The 19,641-nt window shown below is 35.1% G+C and overlaps 1 protein-coding gene across 8 annotated transcripts in view; it reads left to right on the forward strand.

Annotated features, from left to right (window-relative positions):
- The window catches only part of LOC134528320 (PH and SEC7 domain-containing protein), a 129,540-nt gene that overhangs the window by 98,661 nt on the left and 11,238 nt on the right, over nucleotides 1-19,641 (forward strand). For 4 of the 8 annotated variants that reach the window (XM_063361845.1, XM_063361848.1, XM_063361851.1 and 1 more), the window contains exons 12-14: nucleotides 3,399-3,543; nucleotides 5,120-5,263; nucleotides 13,621-13,763. In XM_063361845.1, the coding sequence (XP_063217915.1) occupies nucleotides 3,399-3,543; nucleotides 5,120-5,263; nucleotides 13,621-13,763 (432 nt within the window). Of the gene's footprint in view, nucleotides 1-3,398; nucleotides 3,544-5,119; nucleotides 5,264-13,620; nucleotides 14,780-19,641 lie in introns of those variants that run through there. The other 4 variants (XM_063361843.1, XM_063361844.1, XM_063361849.1 and 1 more) reach the window with 1 other exon arrangement.

A 19,641-nucleotide genomic window follows, 5' to 3' on the forward strand; every position in this document is an offset into this window, starting at 1 on the left:
CAGTAAAGGACTCTTATGCAACTAAAAAAGTGCAGAAAAAAATCAATGAATTTTTCAAGCCTCTTTAATTCTCTATTTGACTAATTTTCGAGTAAAAAATCAATACTTGATTTTGTCGATTATTATTAATGTGAGCATATGCACCTGTTAATACAAACCTCGTTAATACAAACTGCAAAATTTTAGGTCCCTTTAGGTTTGTATTAAAGAGGTTTCACTGTATCATCTTTTACTGTTCTTAAAATACTGAGACATTTTACAAACATAATGAAAATATATGTGGTATAGGAAGATGTAAAGGCTTTTTTGAATTCTGTTTTAATGATGAAATAACTTTCAGCGATTTTAAGCGCAGTTTTTAAGTGAGAGATGTGTTCTAAAGGTCTGCACGCAATTTTGCTGCCGTTTTAGTCTTGGTCTCGCACTGAGCTAGTTACTTCATTTTCTTGGCATTTCTTTAACTACGAATTTTTCACGTGAATTAATTTGTTGGGTCACACATTTTCTCACTGGATTTTTACTTAATATTTTTGAATTGTAAAACGTGATGCAAATGATCATAATTATGGACATTTGTGTGACTTTTTAATACTATAAAATAATATGTAGCCGTTATCTGTTCAGAAAGTTTGAGACGAAACATCAAATATAACAGTGCTATCGTGATAACCGACGTGCAAAGGAATATACTATTTTATGGAGCCAATTGAACATTCCAATTAAACAATCCTTTTCATTCAAAAAGTTATAGTTAAAATCTGTTCGTTAAAGTAATAAACATATTTCAATTAATGAGTGCAAATAAAAGTAAATTTATCAATTAAATTGTAGATTTCATTTCACTCCTTCTTTGTATCCATACAAAATAGTGATAATTCAATTAAAAAATAAAAATGATTCAGTTTTATTCATAAAAGTATGCAATCATTTATCAATGTTTTGTTATGACATTGTCACGTTAAACTATCGTCCGTAAACCAACTTTACAGACAGCAAACTTTTTATATTAATGGTTTTTTTTAACTGTAAATATATGTTCATGTAATATTTTGTGATAATATATTAATCTTAGATTTAATATGGAGGCTGTTACAAAATCAGAAATCTGCTGCTATTTCTTCAATTGACTTAATTTAAAAAAATTATTAGGTAATCCTCAATTACTTTTAAAGGAAACAATATTAAAATTATGATGCCCATTACGTGGCTGTGATGTAAGTGTAAATGGCTATAACCCATTAAGCGTATTTGTACGTTGTTTTCTGATTGCTCAGCTGTGCTCAATTAAATCTAGCTTTTTGGTGTAAGCCTTTAGTTCAAGTGAGGGTTATTAATTTATAACTTTGCATTGGTAGGTTGCCGTTGAATAACCAATCCAAGGATTTTCTGTCTTTTTATTTGTAAGTAGTGATGAGATGTATCAAAAGCTTTTTGGCCATTGTCTCATTTAGTTTGTGGCTTCTTGGTTCGTGGCCTCAACCGAGAAGCCAAAAATTCGTTATTTAATAGTTGGCCAGTAATTGTGCCTTTTAACATGTATAATGTGAAATACAGTAGAACCCTTTTGTAATGTTTTACAAGGGGGAATAAGCAGCAAACATTATAAGCAGGAAATATTGATTTAGCTTTTGTCAATGTTTTAACTTTTTTACCAATTGACACATCAAGGTATGTAAAAAATGTAATGTTAAAACCACTGATGGTTACATTCCATGCTTGAATTTGGTTAGCCAAGCCCACAATTTTTCAACTTCATCATGCTTCCAGCTTCTATTTTAATTGTCTTTAAAGACCACTGCCACAATTTCTGTACAATTGTCCAATGGTTCGTGATGACGACGTTTAGAATGGGAATGCCTAGGTAATACCAATTGCTTCACCGCTTGCAAATGTGTAATTTTGGGATTCCTACCTACAAATGAAATAAATTAAACTCATTATCAGCAATAGAAAATATTTCCTACCTTCCCCCCCCCCCCCCCCCCTCAAAATACTTGGCAAACGACTGTGTACGTACATCTGAAAACACACAAGAATGGCAAAGAATGGAAGGATTTTTTTTTCTTCCAAGAAAAGGTTACCAACGGACACGTAACAGAGAATGTTATGTACCTTTGTACCTTCTCTATATTGAATACACAGCGTTAACCAGCACTAACGTGTAGTGCTTGATGTTCTGGCGTGCACACATTTCTTTTTCCATAAGTCCTATTTGAACAATCTACATTCATGGTAAAACAGTGATTGTGGACAAAAATGTATGTAAAGTGTAAAGTATACCTTTTAACATGTTAAACTTCATAGATGGGGTAAGTGTTGGAATAGTTATGTTTTAAATATTTTTTTTAAATTAATTTTTAGAAAGCAAGCGTTTTAAGCATGAAATGCACTGTTAGAGAGATGTTATATATAGGAAATAAATACATTGTCCTTACGGGAAAAATGTTGGTACTTAAAAAATATGATGTTATAAGCAGGAACATTATAACAGGGGTTCTACTATCTGTTGGTAACCAGAGATTGTTGACAGTTGCCATCAATACCCAGACTTTTTTGTGCCTTGCGTGTAGCGACTCGATATGCTGTTATAAGCAGGAACATTATAGCAGGGTTGTACTATCTGTTGGTAACCAGATATTGTTGACACTTGCCATCAATACCCAGACATTTCTGTGCCTTGGCGTGTAGCGACTCGACATGATGTTATAAGCAGGAACATTATAGCAGGGTTCTACTATCTGTTGGTAACCAGAGATTGTTAACACTTGCTGTTGCCATCAATACCCAGACTTTTTTGTGCCTTGCGTGTAGCGACTCGACGTGATGTTATAAGCAGGAACATTATAGCAGGGTTGTACTATCTGTTGGTAACCAGAGATTGTTGACAGTTGCCATCAATACCCAGACTTTTTTGTGCCTTGCGTGTAGCGACTCAATATGCTGTTATAAGCAGGAACATTATAGTAGGGTTGTACTATCTGTTGGTAACCAGATATTGTTGACACTTGCCATCAATACCCAGACTTTTCTGTGCCTTGGCGTGTAGCGACTCGACATGATGTTATAAGCAGGAACATTATAGCAGGGTTGTACTATCTGTTGGTAACCAGAGATTGTTGACACTTGCCATCAATACCCAGACTTTTTTGTGCCTTGCGTGTAGCGACTCGACATGATGTTATAAGCAGGAACATTATAGCAGGGTTGTACTATCTGTTGGTAACCAGAGATTGTTGACACTTGCCATCAATACCCAGACTTTTTTGTGCCTTGCGTGTAGCGACTCGACATGATGTTATAAGCAGGAACATTATAGCAGGGTTGTACTATCTGTTGGTAACCAGAGATTGTTGACACTTGCCATCAATACCCAGACTTTTTTGTGCCTTGGCGTGTAGCGACTCGAAGGAGCTGCAGTCGTGGATAGACACGATCAACCTGGTGTGCGCCAGCTTCTCAGCACAGCCCCTCGCGGGTGCGGTGGGCTCCCAGCGCAAGTTCCAGAGGCCGCTGCTTCCCTGCAGCCACACCAAGCTCTCTCTGGTACGACCGAGCAGCGTTTTATTAATAACTGAGATATAAATGTGCTTGACGTTTGATTACTTCCCTGTATTAAACTATCTGATAATCAAACTTATTGGTTGCTGATGGTACAATAATTGTGACTGCAAACTTTGTTGATTTTTATTTATATATATAAACATTTTACTTGAATGCCTGGTTGTGTGGGTGAAAATTTCTAAAATTGCACCTTTTTTACAATGTGAATATTAAGAATTTTCAAACCCTAGCAATATTTATTATATCCACTTTTTTATAAACTTATTATGATTATATATACATAACCTATTATTTACGTTAGTTTCCTATCTTTATTCTACTGAAAAGTACCTAATTGGGTGGGGTTTTGTTTTCCGATACAATTTAAAATGTATTTCTCATCATCACAGAAATGCAGAAAGTGAACTTATAGGGAGGGGCCATGATAAAGTTTATAAAATTGCAGGACTAGCTGCCAAAGTCATAATAAGTCCCTAAGTAAACAGCAATGGTGCTAGAAGTTATTAAATTTTAATTTGTAGCAGCCATTTGCTAAATTGCCTTTTTGATTTCTGACGCCTCACGTCAGTTTGATGACGCACTTTAAACATACATAGCCTACATGGATTATAGCTGAAGACTCTTCACTTAAATTATATGAAAAGATATGTGAAAAGGTTTAGTTTTCTTTCTTAAAAATTAGTATGTTCTTGCAAATACATAGATCTATTTTGAATTTTTCTAAATTTTTTATTTCTTCATAGCAATGTTCCCATCATAAAACAATTCATATGAAATTGTTATTGAAAGATTCTGACAGGTACTGAAATATGTTTACCATTTATTTTTAGACACACTGATTTATATGCTTTTAGGAAATTGTAAACATTAGTTATAGCTGTATCATTTTCAAGGCATTAAGAATGTTTTGAAGGGTTAGTGTGTTAGTAAACAATGTATTTATTAGTTGTAATTGTTAGCAGATGCAATAATTCTTTAGTTAAATACAAACTAGCATAATTTAAGCAATTTTGTATAATAATGACATGTAGTACTTCTAAAGCTCTATATAGATTGATTGTCATAGATAATTGATTGTAAGAAATGCTGTGCATGTGTTGTATTGTGTGTTTTGTACATGTTGTCGTAAGGCTAATAAAATATAGTTATTTGAATAAAATAGGCTGTTAAAATTATTCACTAAAATTAAATATCTTTCTAATCAAATTTAAACATATAATGAAACTACTTTCTTCCCACACTTCACAGGAGGCAAAAAAAAATTGATAGAATAATAATTTGTATTATACTCACATATTTGTTACATATAAAAATTAAGTGGTATGTTGCAGAAAACAACCTCAATTTATGAATAAATCTCTTTAGGTTCATACATTATGCATATTTTAATTATTTTAAATATTTTGAGCATTAGTCCCACTTGATGTATCCATTAGTATTTGATAATTATAAAAATTATTTGATTAGAAATGTCAAATTAAATATCAAATTATTCATGAATGTCATTTATTTTCATAATACTCTGAGACCTCAATAAGAAATGCTGTGTTTGTTTCAGAGGGAACAGCTTCGTGACCATGAGGAGAGAGTCCAGAGGCTGGAGACTGAGTTGGAAGACCACCGCAAACATCCACCCGAGAGAAACGCCAAGTCTCTTGCCGTGCAGAACTACAAGGAGAAAGACGCTTTCTTGCACTTTGAGGTAGCTGTGTGAACATTTCCACCGATTGAGAAGTACCACATCTGTTTGATGTAAAGATTCTCTGATAATTGTAGTACAACATGAATATCATTGGTCCAATTTCCAGGAGAGTCACACTTCGGTTATCAGTACTTTTACTGTTTCTGCATTTGTTGTCATCACAAATATTTTCAACAAATATTCACTTAGTGTAATAATAGGTAAAGTTTGTGGAAAGTCATGCAATTATTATCACTTGTACAGTTTTTACACCCATAATCAGGGGCATGCAGATTTCGCGAAAAGATTTCGAGACTAGATGAAAGTTAAAACACTATAGCATCTTCTGTGTTTCATGATTGGGTGAGTTTCTCTCAGGTACATATAGATTGTAACACCACCAATCACAGTGATTCAGTGTGGAAGTAAACGCGACCTGAGTGGCTCGGTCAAATGCGGCAATGACTTCTCTCGCAGACGGCCGCCAATCACAAGGAAGAAAACGCAGGTGCGGGTATATCTTGTTGCAGTCTAATAAGTGTTCAGATCTTTTCGCAATAAATGCCTGCCCCTACCTATAATGTTTCACTTGGTGAATATCTGTTGAAAATGTGAGTGACTGAACTACAAGTGTTCGGGAGTTATTGTGTTTAAAAACCCTCCTAAATAATAGTTGTTTTGTATAGAGACGTACGAGACTGTAAAATCCATATAAAACGAAACAATTAATAACGATTCACTCGCGAACAACTCGATTGGCAGCAAGCGTGCACGATAGCACAATTTACCGCCATGATGGTTCAACAACAACTGTTGCTTCGTTGCCGGAAGCTGCAGGGCTACCCACCTTGGCAGGCAGCCAACTTGAAAAACTTGGCGCTGCTAGCAAGCAGCGCGGGAAGTTCAAAATTCAAATGTTTCAAACACTATACACTAAATGACACACAATATTTACACGTCCAAACAATAGTAATGAAGATAAAAATAAAAATAACATGGTGTGTAAGACAATGCCTTAATTTTTTTAACTTATGTGCTGTCTTGAATTTTGGTTATTAATTATAATATGTCAATGATTTAAGTAAAACCAAAGTTTATTTTAAATTTAGATTCATTCCATGACTTACCGTATTGGCCCGAATATAAGGCGACCTGCAGTTTCAGGAGGCCAAACATATGTAAAAATAATTTTGGTAGAAATTAATGTGAAAATTCCTTAGACATCATTTTGTGTTGATAAATCCTTTTTTCATTTATGTATAACAATTAATTTATATTTAAAACATTACTTATTTAAAAAAAAGTTTGAATGGCCTACCCTAAAAGTCAAAAGAAAACAATTAGAAAATATTTACATTTTTAAGTATTACACCAGAAATTGTTTCGTATGTTTACTCTAATGAAGCTGCATAATTGTCATCTTCAGAGCTGTTTATTTGTCCAGAGCTCGTTCCCCGCCGTTCCACCGATGTGTGATTGTTCATTTTTCACAGTTTACTGTATCTACGAATTTAAAATTTTTACAATGGCTATTAATCACTCTTAAAATAAAGCATTTAACTTTCCGTTTCACTTAAGCTACGTATTACCACAGAACAAGACGTATTACTATTTAGGGCCGATATTATGACCTCCGGCTAAATCCTCAGGTTAGCTAGCCTCCAGGTAAGGCTAGCCTCCGGTTAACGAACGAGGGGTGTATTATGACCCATACTTAGCCTGCGGTTGGCTAACCGGAACCTGACGAAGCGTGTGGTGTAATAATGGGTGTGTTGGTAATGAAATAAAACAGAACTTGGTAACTTTTGTTGCAAGACAGTTATTTTTTCTGGTACAATGTTAGTCAACTGTTTGTTTGTATTGTGATTCGGAATGTTTACAGCTGCAGTAAAGAAATATGCCGCGAACTTTATCTTGCAACAGATATAATTAAATTAACCAAAAACTACTTTGACGTCAAACCTGCTTTGTATTAAACCATAAAATTACAATTTACGATTCAAAACCGTGTGTTTTCAACTTTACTCTTGTATTGAAACTCATGATTTTGTTAGGTTATATATTAAGCCAAAACTAACGAAGTAATTCTATACCAACAAATAATAGGGATGACATTTTTGCTAGAGAACACTTATTTCTTTCATAAATTTATTTCATAATCAAATAATATAGACCCCGTTTCGGGAAAATACTTGTCGATTTTCATTTCACTGGTGTAGGTTTCATTTTTGTACTAATAGTTTCGTATCACGTATCCAAATTAATCTGATCCTGATGGAATTAGTTTGTGGTATAGGATGCTTGCTGTTTTAATTTAGTAGATCGAGAGATACTAGATATAGTATTCACTGGAGAAATAATTATGATTGTAAAATCTATACGAAAGAAATATATTTTTACAAGACCTGACATAATTTGTTTGCATCGTGATATGTTAGGTATTTTGTGTTGTGTACAGGATTTTTCAACATTCTAAATTAAAACAGCAAGTATAATGTAAAACAAGACCAACATATAAAGGGTCATGCCGATAGGATCAAGGGATAAACTTGGATACGGTAAACAGAATAATTCCAGTGCTGTTTTCGTTTTGCACTTGCGTGGCAGGTAGATAATAAGTACCTAATGGTTTGTAAGATAGGGAAGGGATAATTGGGTAACATTTATTTTCACATTCAATTGTATTCATTGAATTATAACCACGTCTGAAGTCGTATGAAGTGCATTTCATTCCCGGCATATGTCCACTGTATTACGAATAAAAATTGACAGATACAACTTCCACGAAAACACACATTTTATAGGTACCTACCGGTAATAATAACCCTCGTTTTGCAATTTTAAAATTCACTTATTTACACATATTCTTAAGCAGGAACATTTAAGTTTATATACATAGCATACGTTTATGTACTTCGTGATAAATTAAAGTCAAATAATAATACACGACTCGACGAGAATAGAAAAGCGTGACTACACTTTCATGCCATGTAATTTTTAATAAAACTTTGACGAATGCGAAGCATTTTACATTTAGTAATAAATTCTTCCATCGCATCCTGCAAATATTCAATAGAATTCCTCAAATAGTCATCATCACTAACAACAACTAACCTCGCCTGATACATCGCCATTTTATTTTCTGTTGCTTAGCCTCCGGTTAAGCAGCTAGCGGCCGGTTCATCCACCCGCTAGGTTAGCCGGGTCTTTAACTGGAAGGTAGACGTTAACAGGGAGTCATAAAACCGAAATAAGAGCTAGCCTGTGGTTAAATTTTAGCCGGAACTTTAGCCGGAGGTCATAAAACCGGCCCTTAGTAGTGTGTTAAACGTAACAAAGTAATTTTTTTTTTTTTTTTTTTTTTTTTTAATTTAATTATGTGGCCTACAGCTTTTCGCCAACGGCCAAAGGGTCATTATATTCAGTGTGTATCTCAATTTCAAATCGTTATCAAATATCAGAATATATATGGTACACCCATGCCTTACCCGGGACTCGAACCCAGGACCCCTCGCACCGTAAGCCAGTGTGCATCCGACTACGCTACGGAGGTCGGCAAAAGTAAACAAAGAATGCAGCTTGCCGGAACAAAACAAGTGGCTAGCTGCCATGATGAAGCATACGGCCATGAATAACTTCGGTTACGTGACCGCGAAAATTTGTCCATATTACTCTCTGACAGAGAGTCTCTGTCCTATGAATTTTAAAGAATAATTTATGATAATTATGTTGTTTGAAAGGTTTTTACCTAAATAAAGAGTGGATTATTAAAATAGCTTTTGAAGCAACGTACCAAATTCCTGTTAATATGGCGTCTTCGTGCGTGTTCGGCAATGTTCGTTTTACAACAAAGAAATATTGTGGAAAGACAGTTGGCAGCTGTGAATTTCCAAACATTACATCCAAAATGTTTGTAAACGTAAACAATCGTTCAGAAAATAGCTGTGATATTTTAGTACAAATATTTCCGTTAAAAATCTGAAGATAAATTACCGTAAATTTTAACACGCGATTGTACACAAAGTAGGTGCAAATATGAATTGTGTAATAAAAGGTTGCCATTTTGAGATGCTTCAACATTCACATTTTTACTCAAGAACAAATATAATTTTTAACTTTAAACAATTGTGAATTACTGCAATATTGGATGGATTTATCGTTTTCCCCGTGTGAGGTAACGAAGTTTTAGTTAATATAAGAAATCGTGAACATTTTGTTTAACAATGTTTCTACTGTAGCTTTCAGCTTGGAACTAATGTTTGCGGTTCTGACGTCTTGGGTGCGAAAATAAGGCGACTTCCAATTTTTGCATCTCTCGTTTATGTAAAAATGGTCGCCTTACATTCGGACCAATACTACTTACATTTGTGAGTTACATGGTTTACTTATGTTCATTTCAGTGTTATATGATGTACGTATTGACATTTGAATTGCATTTTGTTTTTAGGGAAATTCACCCTAAAGGTGTGAATGAATAAAAAATTGTACTAAAAAATACGTTAAAATAAATTTAAAAAAAATGGTGGAAAATGTCATTCAGCCAAATTAACTGCATAGTTTGCCATTCTTAAAAGTGGTAGAAATGTTTGTTAAAATGGGAACCAACAAAGTTTTTCTTTTTTCTTTCCATTGCCAGTTCTTTTCCTTTTGCTGTATCGAGGCATCTGCTTTTTTTTTTTTTTTTTTTTTTTAATCCTATTTCAAATCTAATATTGAATTATTTACGAGTGTCAGATATTTTTCAAATAAAAATTCATCATACAGTTTTACAATGTTTTTCACACTTAGAGTGCAAGAATAATGAAAAATACAGAGAGATTAAAAAGGTGGAAATAAATAATACGTAATCAGATTATTTTTTACCCATAAACAAGCAGAAAACAAATCAGTTTCTGAATAAATCATATTGGTTTCGTACATTGGTTTTTTTTTTAATTAGCCCCTTTTGCTCTACCTATCAGTAGGGACAAGATTATATTATGATTAATTGCGATAAAACCGAAATAAACCGAAAAGCAAGTTAATACCCCATATACCACCAAAATGCAAGTTAATCTATACTAATATTATAAAGCTTAACAGTTTGTTTGTTTGAACGCGCTAATCTCAGGAACCACTGGTCCGATTTGAAAAATTCTTTCAGTGTTGGATAGTACATTTATCAAGGAAGGCTATAGGCTATATTATATTATCAATAACATTAGGGATCCTTACTAAAAGTCCAATAGAGAATTCAATGTGATGGAGGGGGTTAGATACAACATGCAGTACACGTACAAAGTGTGTGTTGGCAATGCCGCAGGTTCTAGAAGTTTATTTCCTATTGCCTATTAACATTGTTGCCACGCACTAGATGCCTTATCATTCTTAATTTTCACATACAAGTAAAAAACACCCGTGTGATATTAACAACGAAGCAATCAGAACCCTCATAAGAGTTCAATTAGTATTTAAATTAGGGATGTACCGATTCGAATCCCGATTAACTGTAATCGCCTGATAATAGAGAATCGGTAATTAATCTTAATCTGCGATATTTCAACCGATTATTTAGACAAAATTGTCAACATTTTCTCATTATATTTATCATAGATATCTCTTAGCATTATAAGAAAAACATGCCAATGATACTAATATATTCTTTTAACGGTAAATAGTAAACTCTTTTAAGTTTAATTCATGAAACACCGTTCAGACTGTAGGCCTACACACGCGCTGAAAGTTTCAGAAACTTTGTCGTCTAATAAATTAAATATACTCTTATTTTATTCAATTGACGATTTTCTTCTAGCATGTATGGCTAGTATTTCCATTATTGTTAGCTCCATGCATCAAACAACTGCTTTGAGTGCCGCTTGTAATAAAATACAACACATAAAACAGTATAAAACAATAATATTATTTGAACATCATCACAAGATCTCCATTTTACGTTTAGGTTACGTACGTCATGTGATGAACAAAAACAATGGCCAACTGATCTCACGTCACCAAAATTTCCGTTGTATACGTGAACCTTTTTCTATTATTTTTTATTATGATTGAAGTCGCTTTAATAACGGGAAAGTCTTCTTTACTTTTTATTTTTACCGTATATTAACAACAAATATTTAACCAGGAATAAAAGTTCACGATTGCGATAGTTGGTGGTAGGTTGTAGGAATATTTCTGTTTGCGACCGAAATTAATTTTTCGAATATTGGTAATGTCTGTGTTAGCGAAGACGACTCGGCGACTGTAGATTGTTTTAATGTTTTCTAGTCACTAATGCACGTCCATACATTACGTAAACGGAGTGACGAATTCTTTGATCAAATATTACAGTATATATTGCTAAGTTTTCTATTTGTTGGCATTTACCAAAATAAATATTTGTTAAGAGCTTTTATACATTGCATTCACTATTTTATGTTGCATAATAATCATGGGTACGCCTAGTCGCAGTGCTGTGTGGAAATATTTTTTTTTAGGATCCGGGCCGGATGATAAATATGCATTGTGTAAATATTGTTCTCAAAAAATATCACGTGGTGGCGTACACGGAAACAAAACGTCTTTCACTATAAGTAATATGTGGAGCCATGTTAAGCGATTCCACTATATAAAAATTAAGATGCAGGATGTTACAAAAGACGAAATGTGTGTGTCTGAGAGTACAACACCATCTGGTTCATGTGATCCTTGTCAGGCGACACACAAAGTCAATCAGCTTGTATTTCTTCACAAAAATCTGAAAGCTATTAACTATAGCTATTAATGTTTTGTGCAATGCCTTAGCTAGCTTACCAAAATCTTAAATATTTATGTAAATAAAAATGATTTTGTCTGCATTCTATACATACGTATGTACACTTATGGTCCATGCCTGCATTACATCAATTTTAATCACAATGTTGTTCTCTTTGCTTTCTTTTTTAATTTATGTATGTAATAATCGGGCAAATATAATCTGTTTTCTTAATTGGTTTGGAACATCGGCTGAATTTGAATTTTTTAGTGAATTGTTAATCGTAATCGGTAACCGGTTTTTCAATATCGATACATCCCTAATTTAAATACTTTTTATCACTTTAAATCGCAAACCTAAACTATTGTTTTTTCCCCTCTCTCTGTGTTTAATTTGTTTTTTTATTGCCCTTTTTTTTTCAATGATATATATTTTACAGACTTGAAACTTCACAGTAATGTTCCTTATGTTACGCAGGATGACATTTTCCGAAAATTAGATTCCATGGGTGGTTAAAACCAGGCAACAGTGGGTTCTTTGTCTGCATGAGAACAGGATTTTGCATTGTTCATGCCTTCTGCATCTCCATGGCAACAGGCATTGCGCGGCAGTGGCGTACCCACAAAGAGGGGCATTTATAATGAGCGGCGCAAGAGTGATCTGCCTGTAGACTACCGTAGCGAAGTACAGGTACATCAGTTGTACGTTGCGTGCACGAGTCGGGAAACCATCGGTGCTATTCATTTTCTCTCCGGTACATTATACAGCATTGTAATAAATTAACACTGAATTAGTTTTTATTTACCATTACTGTAAATGGGAGATGTGGCTTAATTTTTTTCCATTAGTATAGCCGTGCGAAGCCGGGTCCGGCAGCTAGTACACCCTATAGCACCAGACTGCAAGTTAAATTGTGGAATTAACCAGCATTTAACAAAAACTTGATTCAAACTGCATAAGAAGTAATCTTTTAATGTATGTGTCTTGATATCTTATTGAATTATGTACTTTTAATCTACAAATGGTAGCCAACTTATTTTTATTGTTCCGAATGTCACCGTTTTAGGCAACCTTTACCAATTTTTTTTTATTGTGAAAATGCAGTATCTCAACAGTATGTATTTCAAAAATTAATTTGAAAAAAAATATATGTTTTGTCGTCCTGCCGATGTTGATGTGTGGCTGGGTGGTGTCTGAGGGCGCCAACTAACCTTTATTAGTGGTGGTTGCTGTGGGCCAGTTCGCAGCGCGAGACCTCTCTCTCTCGGTGGTCGTGACGTCGCCACGTGGCAGGCAGGAGTGGTTGGACCACACACACGACTAGCTTGAAACGTTCTCGGTCCGCACACGAACGCCGATCGCCGAACTCCGCGAGTCGCACACGACTGCTCGCGCCGAGGGGGTGAAGGCCAACTGGCGCGTACTGGCAGGTCCCGTCAGGGCTCGAGTCAATCTCCGCTCTCCATGACAATCGACCTGCACCCGTTCGAGACACTTGACCACCCGACCAAAACGCAGACCGGTGAGGCACCGAGGTGGCATAACGACCTGTGCGAGCCACGGAAGCACCTGGGACGATGTCAGTTTGATTTAAGTTTTTAATTTGAATATAATATTCAGGTGCTGACGTGGAGTGTGTGTTTGTCCCCAGCTGAAGAGGTACAAGACGTACGCGTACCTGCTGCGGTCCAGGGTCGCCCAGTTCCCGGAGTTGGATGTCCCGGCGGGCGCGGCGGAGGGCGACGACTGCGTGGTCCCCCCGCCGGTGCCGGACCGCCGCTCCGCCGCCAACAGGTACAGTTACCGGGCGGCCATCTACAGCGCGGGTGGCGGCGGACGCGACAACGGGGGAGACCTGGGCTGACGCATGATGGGAGTGTTCTCCGCTTGTGTGCTGTGAGCGCCCCGCCTCCGCTTCACCCTCCCGGGCCACTCAACCCAGGGTTATGGGCCTCCGCCTTTTAACACGCTGTGGTGGTACTTCCATTTGGACCTGGTTTCATACTTCGCTTCCATAATTACTGGCGTCGTTGACTGAGCAGCCGTATCTACTTCTAGCATGTTCGAAGTCCGTACTGTACACTGTTACCTTTCAGTCTGCTACTTAGTAAGAGATTTTATTTATTTTTTTATTTTTTTTATTTTTTTACCCAGCATTTGCATGAACAGCCAAGATGCAGAAATCGAAGTTTTTGAACTGAAATGTATTTACTCAAGACTTGTTGAAAATAGTTGTTTCGAGAATGTCAAAATTTTTATGTACAGGTTTTTTTTTTTTTTTTTTGTAAACAAATTCTGATTTGACTTCTTGAAAATAGTTTCATTGGTGTAGCATTTTGGTAAGCCTTGCTGTATGGCAGTATTCTTATTATGAGTTGGCAACAATATCAAGTCTAAACACAAGAGTTATGTTCAAAAATAATCTCATGTTTGTGTGTTTTCAGACTGTATCATTAAAAATCATCATAAAAAAAATTATTAGCAAAGTAGTTGTGCTATGATTCAAACCATATTTTCCAGCATATACAAGGTTAGAATTTTATGCAAGTTTAAATATCTTAAAGCTGCTACTTACGTGACAGGTATGGTGAGACCGTAGTTTTGTTTTTTTGCATGTACCTAATCGGCACGTACTGCAGTATTTATGTTGCTGTTGCACAAAGGAGGTTGGGGAAGGAATTGACTAACTTGAGCCTGTTTTTCATCCTTGTAACCACCACACTTACATGTTGGTTTTTTTTTTTCTATCTGTCACACTTTCTTTTCATATGGTCTCATTGTTTTAAACTACTAATTTAAAAAAAGAAAAATTACTATCTACGCTAATTTTGATCTTTTGCTTTTAAACGACTTGTCCAGCATTTTCAGGCATCGACCCCTTCCCCTAGTCTGTTTGCTAGAGTGCAATGGGCAGAGGACATCTTGCAACTCCAACCACTCTCCCCAGCCATACGGGTGTTGATTCCTAGATTCTTATCTGATACGTGAGCGACATCAAAGCAGTCTTTTGTTATTGCAGGGTGTCCACATTCTGGAAAAACAGGGAAGTTGGAATTGTTCGGGGGAAATTCAGGGAATTTACTTGAATTCCTGCAAAGTCATGTAAATTCTCCTGTGGTAGTAATTCAAGGGGAAATTTACATACTCCGGTCTGCCACCTACCACCCATACTCTGAAAGCATTTTTTTTAACGTGTTTCAGTGTACGGTGAGCACTATAAAATGGTGCATGCAAGATTCTGTTTGAAATAAAGTGTAGAAAGGAAACCAGGCAGTGTCTGGAGATATGGTAGCTGGATTTTCCTTATTTATTCCAGAAAATTTGCAAAAATAGATAAATTATTTTTAAAAATTAGTCGGGAGGATTAAACATTTTGGTCAAGGAAGGCTTGGAAATTTTATTACAGATGTGTGTAGACACCCTGAACTAGTTTCTCTACAATTGCATGATTTCCTCATAAAATACTACCCATAATTTTTTTAGTCTTGTGTTTAGATAAGCAGAGTTCTGTTACTTCCGTGCCCAAGGGCAAGTGGCCTCATGTTTTAAATGAAGTGAGTTATCTGTTGTTAAATTATCTTAAAAAGTAAATTTATCTTTGGAATTTTTGTGGCTTTCAGAAAATTCGGAGAATAGTTCAGTACGCAGAAAAATATGTGGGAAGTAGTTTTTCACTGCCGTAATAGTAAATTTGGTGTCAGAAATGTTTTCTGAAAATTATTCCGGACACCCCATGTCATTATTTTTTTTCCACAAAATAAAACTTAAAAAAAAAAAACAGCTCTGTGCGAAAAAGTGAGTTGCACACTCTCTTTTTTTATGTGAAATTTCCAGCCTTATACACGTTATTGAAGAATGGCTTTGATGTTTTACATGTTTTTAACCATTGTCATAAACCGTAACATTGGCTTTTGACTGATGCATTCTGACGCTTAGATGCGATGCTTTACGACATGTTGCAAGTTGGCTGTTGCTCGTTTTAAACTTTTTTTTCTTTGCTCAGCATTCTTTATCTTCTTCTTACTGTTTTATGTGTGATTTGGTTGCTGCAATTTAATTGGGTTTTTTTTTTTCTCGCTCTCTCTCTCTCACCTTCATATAGTCACTTATGTTAAAATGTTGTTTGTAGTTCATCATTGACGATAGTTTGCAAGATAATATTAAAGATGTGTGTTTCAGTTTCTGTATTAAGATGATTTACAATTTTTTATAACGTATCTAATTTTCAGTTTTTGTTTTCAAGTTCTGGATTATTTATATGTACGTACAAATAATAAAGTTGTGGTATTGCCATTTTGACACCTGTACGGTTGTTTTCTGGTTATTTTGTAGGTTAGTTTCTTCACATTCGTAAAAAAAAAAAGTACGTACATAGTACCACCATTAGTGCGGATTGCAATGTATCGCCACAGTATTTTAGTTTTGAAGCTATGCTGTGCACTAGTGCATTTTTTTATCTAGGGTCTATTGCACCCTGTTCTTTGGTGGCTCAGCACTACAAGCTGTGACAATACTCCCATTCTGTCACTCTCTCTCTCTCTGTGTCTGTGTGTGTGTCTCTCGCCGACAGCGGGGAGCTCGGACCGCAAACCGAAAGCGAACGCCGCTGTGCTTTCATGTGGGCTTGTTGTGTGTGCGTGCTCGACGAGTGACGTCTTCTCTTCTGTCCTTGCGTCGGGGCGCCGACTCTTGTCGGCTCACTTGCTTTACGTTCCGCGACTGTGAGTACACCTCGTCCCTCGGAGCACGTCTGTCTGACGAGCCGAGTTTACCACGTGTGTGCGCGTGCGAGTGGCTACAGGACTTCATGGTCTCGCAGTTGGTTAACACTTGCATATGTAGCGTGTGTCTGCGTCAATCTCTTTGTACATAAACGTGAGATGAAATATAAATAAAAATCACAAGTTGATGAATTGTACAGTATTAATATTTAACTTCCATGTAATTTAGGTATGAGTGAGATGACTGTGTAAATACATTGATTGTAAATTTCAAGGGGTGTGTGTGTGTTTTATTTCCCAAGTTGATAAAAGTTTTTAAAGAATGAGAAATGTGTGGGCTCGCATGCACATGATGATTTTCAAGAGTCTTAACTAGCTAACCAACTCCCCACTAAAGTGTACTTGATTATCTAAAAGTGAAAGTCTAAGTTAATGGCTGTTCTTGATCTCATGAAAAGAAACACTTGGTGAAGAGATGCATTTTACTTTTTAAGCCTTATTTTGTCTTGTTAGTAACTGAGGCTGATAAAGTCAAGGCCTTTTTACAGGTTAGAAGTAATAAATACTATTTATGTGATAATACTGTTTTCATGCATTGGTAACCTCAATCCAAACAATAGTGTTAGGAATATAAAAAAAATATACATTATTAAGTAAAACAGAGATTTTGGTGCTTGCTAGCAATGAAGCAAAGAGTTTAATATAGTAGTTATATAGTTTAACTATTATGTAGACAGCAATTTTTGCTGAAAGTAAATATTTTTACTATAATATCTGTAATAGAAATTGTTCATTTTGCTCGCAGCGTGTAATTTTTTTCTGGTATGTTTGGCATTCTTACTGTTTGACTAGCTCACAAACAGTAATTTTGTTGGCATAAAATTTTTAATATTTTTTTTAAATAACCAAGTTGTACAGATGCAGTAATATAATACTGAATTGAGTTGTTTTCCAACAAAATCCATGGTGTTTGGTTATACTATTGTGTTATTGTTTTGCTAATTTTTTTTGGCTAAAATTCATTAGCTTGTTTTGGGACATAGTTATAAAATCCTTTAATTACAACAAAAATGATTTTGCAGATATCCATGTGTAGGCTTCATCTATCCATATGTATAGAAACATATTTAGATATAATTTTTACCTTTGACCATAAATATTATGCTATTTTCAAAACTTTTAATGTACTTATGTATTTAGATTTTTTTTTCCTATCAAATTTTTTGAATCTTTCATGCATAAAGAGTACACACAATTACTTTTCCTAGATTTGGTTGGCATTGCTTCTTAATTGTATAAAGGTTTATTTTTACCATGCCAAAACTTGTAAGGTAGCCAATAATATTTTCTCCTGCAAGTGAATTGAACAAACATAGTTAATAAGTATCATGTGCAATTACTACTGTATAGGTGCCCTCTCTTTAGTCTTGACGTTGTACAGTGTTTTGAACCTGGTTGTGTTTGTAAACATATTTTGTTGACACTTTGTATTCTTAACTACTTAGATGTGTTGAGTGTGGTTGCTACTCACACTGAATTGTGCTAAAAATGTTTGGAAATTTTCATTTCTAACATCATTCACTTGTAAGATGATACACATTCTGTCAAAGACTTGCTGTACTATTTATTTAATGAAACATGAGAAAAGCTACATTTAAGATTCCTTGAAATGACTCTTGAATTATTTTCTGATTGTTATGTGTATTAACACTTTAAGGTGGCAAAAAAAAAAATTGTTATTGGCAGCTTATTTAAAGTTTGATTTCAAGAATAAAATTGTGCGTGTGAGTAGTGAAATGAATAATGTGTACTATCGTATTTGTAATGGGCTTACAAGATAAGCTGTAGAGGGATATGACCACTTCTAACATATTGTTTTGATTGCCTCATCTACCGTATTGGTCCGAAAATAGGCCGACCTTTTTTGCCAGTTTTGTCAACCTTGAAATCTAGTCTGCCTATAATGGGGCACTAGCCAAAATAGTATAATTTATTAAACACATACATTTCAAAGAGAATCACTTACGATGGCATAAAAATGTTATCAGATATACAAATCATTGACCTAAAATTACGCCGTACTTATGTGGAATTAGTCATTTTTCCAACTTAGAAATTTAGTAAACACACTTAACCCCAATAACGTATCATATTTTAAGTTAAGTACACAGATGTGGTCACTTGTAGCACATAGCTTTTAAAAGCGAGGTCTGGTTATTTTTGAACTGTATTTAACAGGCTGCGGTAATTTTATTTGCTTGTAAAATGTGGTATTTACAGTAAACAGTTAGTAAAAACAGCAATTTTACTGTACTGTTATTTACCGTAGTATGCTTTATTTACTCTTCTACCACAGGAAAAACAAAATGGCACCAGTTTCTGCAACTTGTAGTTGCGACACGAATAAACAAATACCGGTACATACCAACAGTAACAAGAACAATAAAACCTATTTGCAATATTGGCTGTTTTATGGTTGATTCATACACGTTTCACATGAAACCATTTTGGGTTTTTTACGTCAAAATTAAACGTAACGGTAAATGTTTTTACGTCACAATTTCTATGAACTTAGAAAATGTAGCCATTGCCGTATAAAATGTTGGCACCACTACAAAAGAATGTGAAGATAAACGGAAATATGAACTCTCAAATATTTTTGTCAGTTCAGTAAATACTAACTTAGTTGAAGTGTTAGTGTGGTAATATGCTGCTGATAATCATTTTAGTTAGTCGGCCTATTTTCAAGGTCGGCATATCTTCAGACCAATACGGTATAACATTTAATAAATACTTAAATTCACCAGTCTGCCAGTAGACTTTTTTTTTTGCCAGCAGTGTTAAAGATTACTACAGTTTCAAAAGATTGAAGTAAATGCCCAGGATTGCAGTGATGACTGTGTTATGTAACTGGTTCAGTCTGTTGGTGATATCAACTGTAAAGTGTGACA

The sequence above is a fragment of the Bacillus rossius genome, chromosome 1 (genome assembly GCF_032445375.1).
Source record: "Bacillus rossius redtenbacheri isolate Brsri chromosome 1, Brsri_v3, whole genome shotgun sequence".
Taxonomy (NCBI): Eukaryota; Metazoa; Arthropoda; class Insecta; order Phasmatodea; family Bacillidae; genus Bacillus; species Bacillus rossius.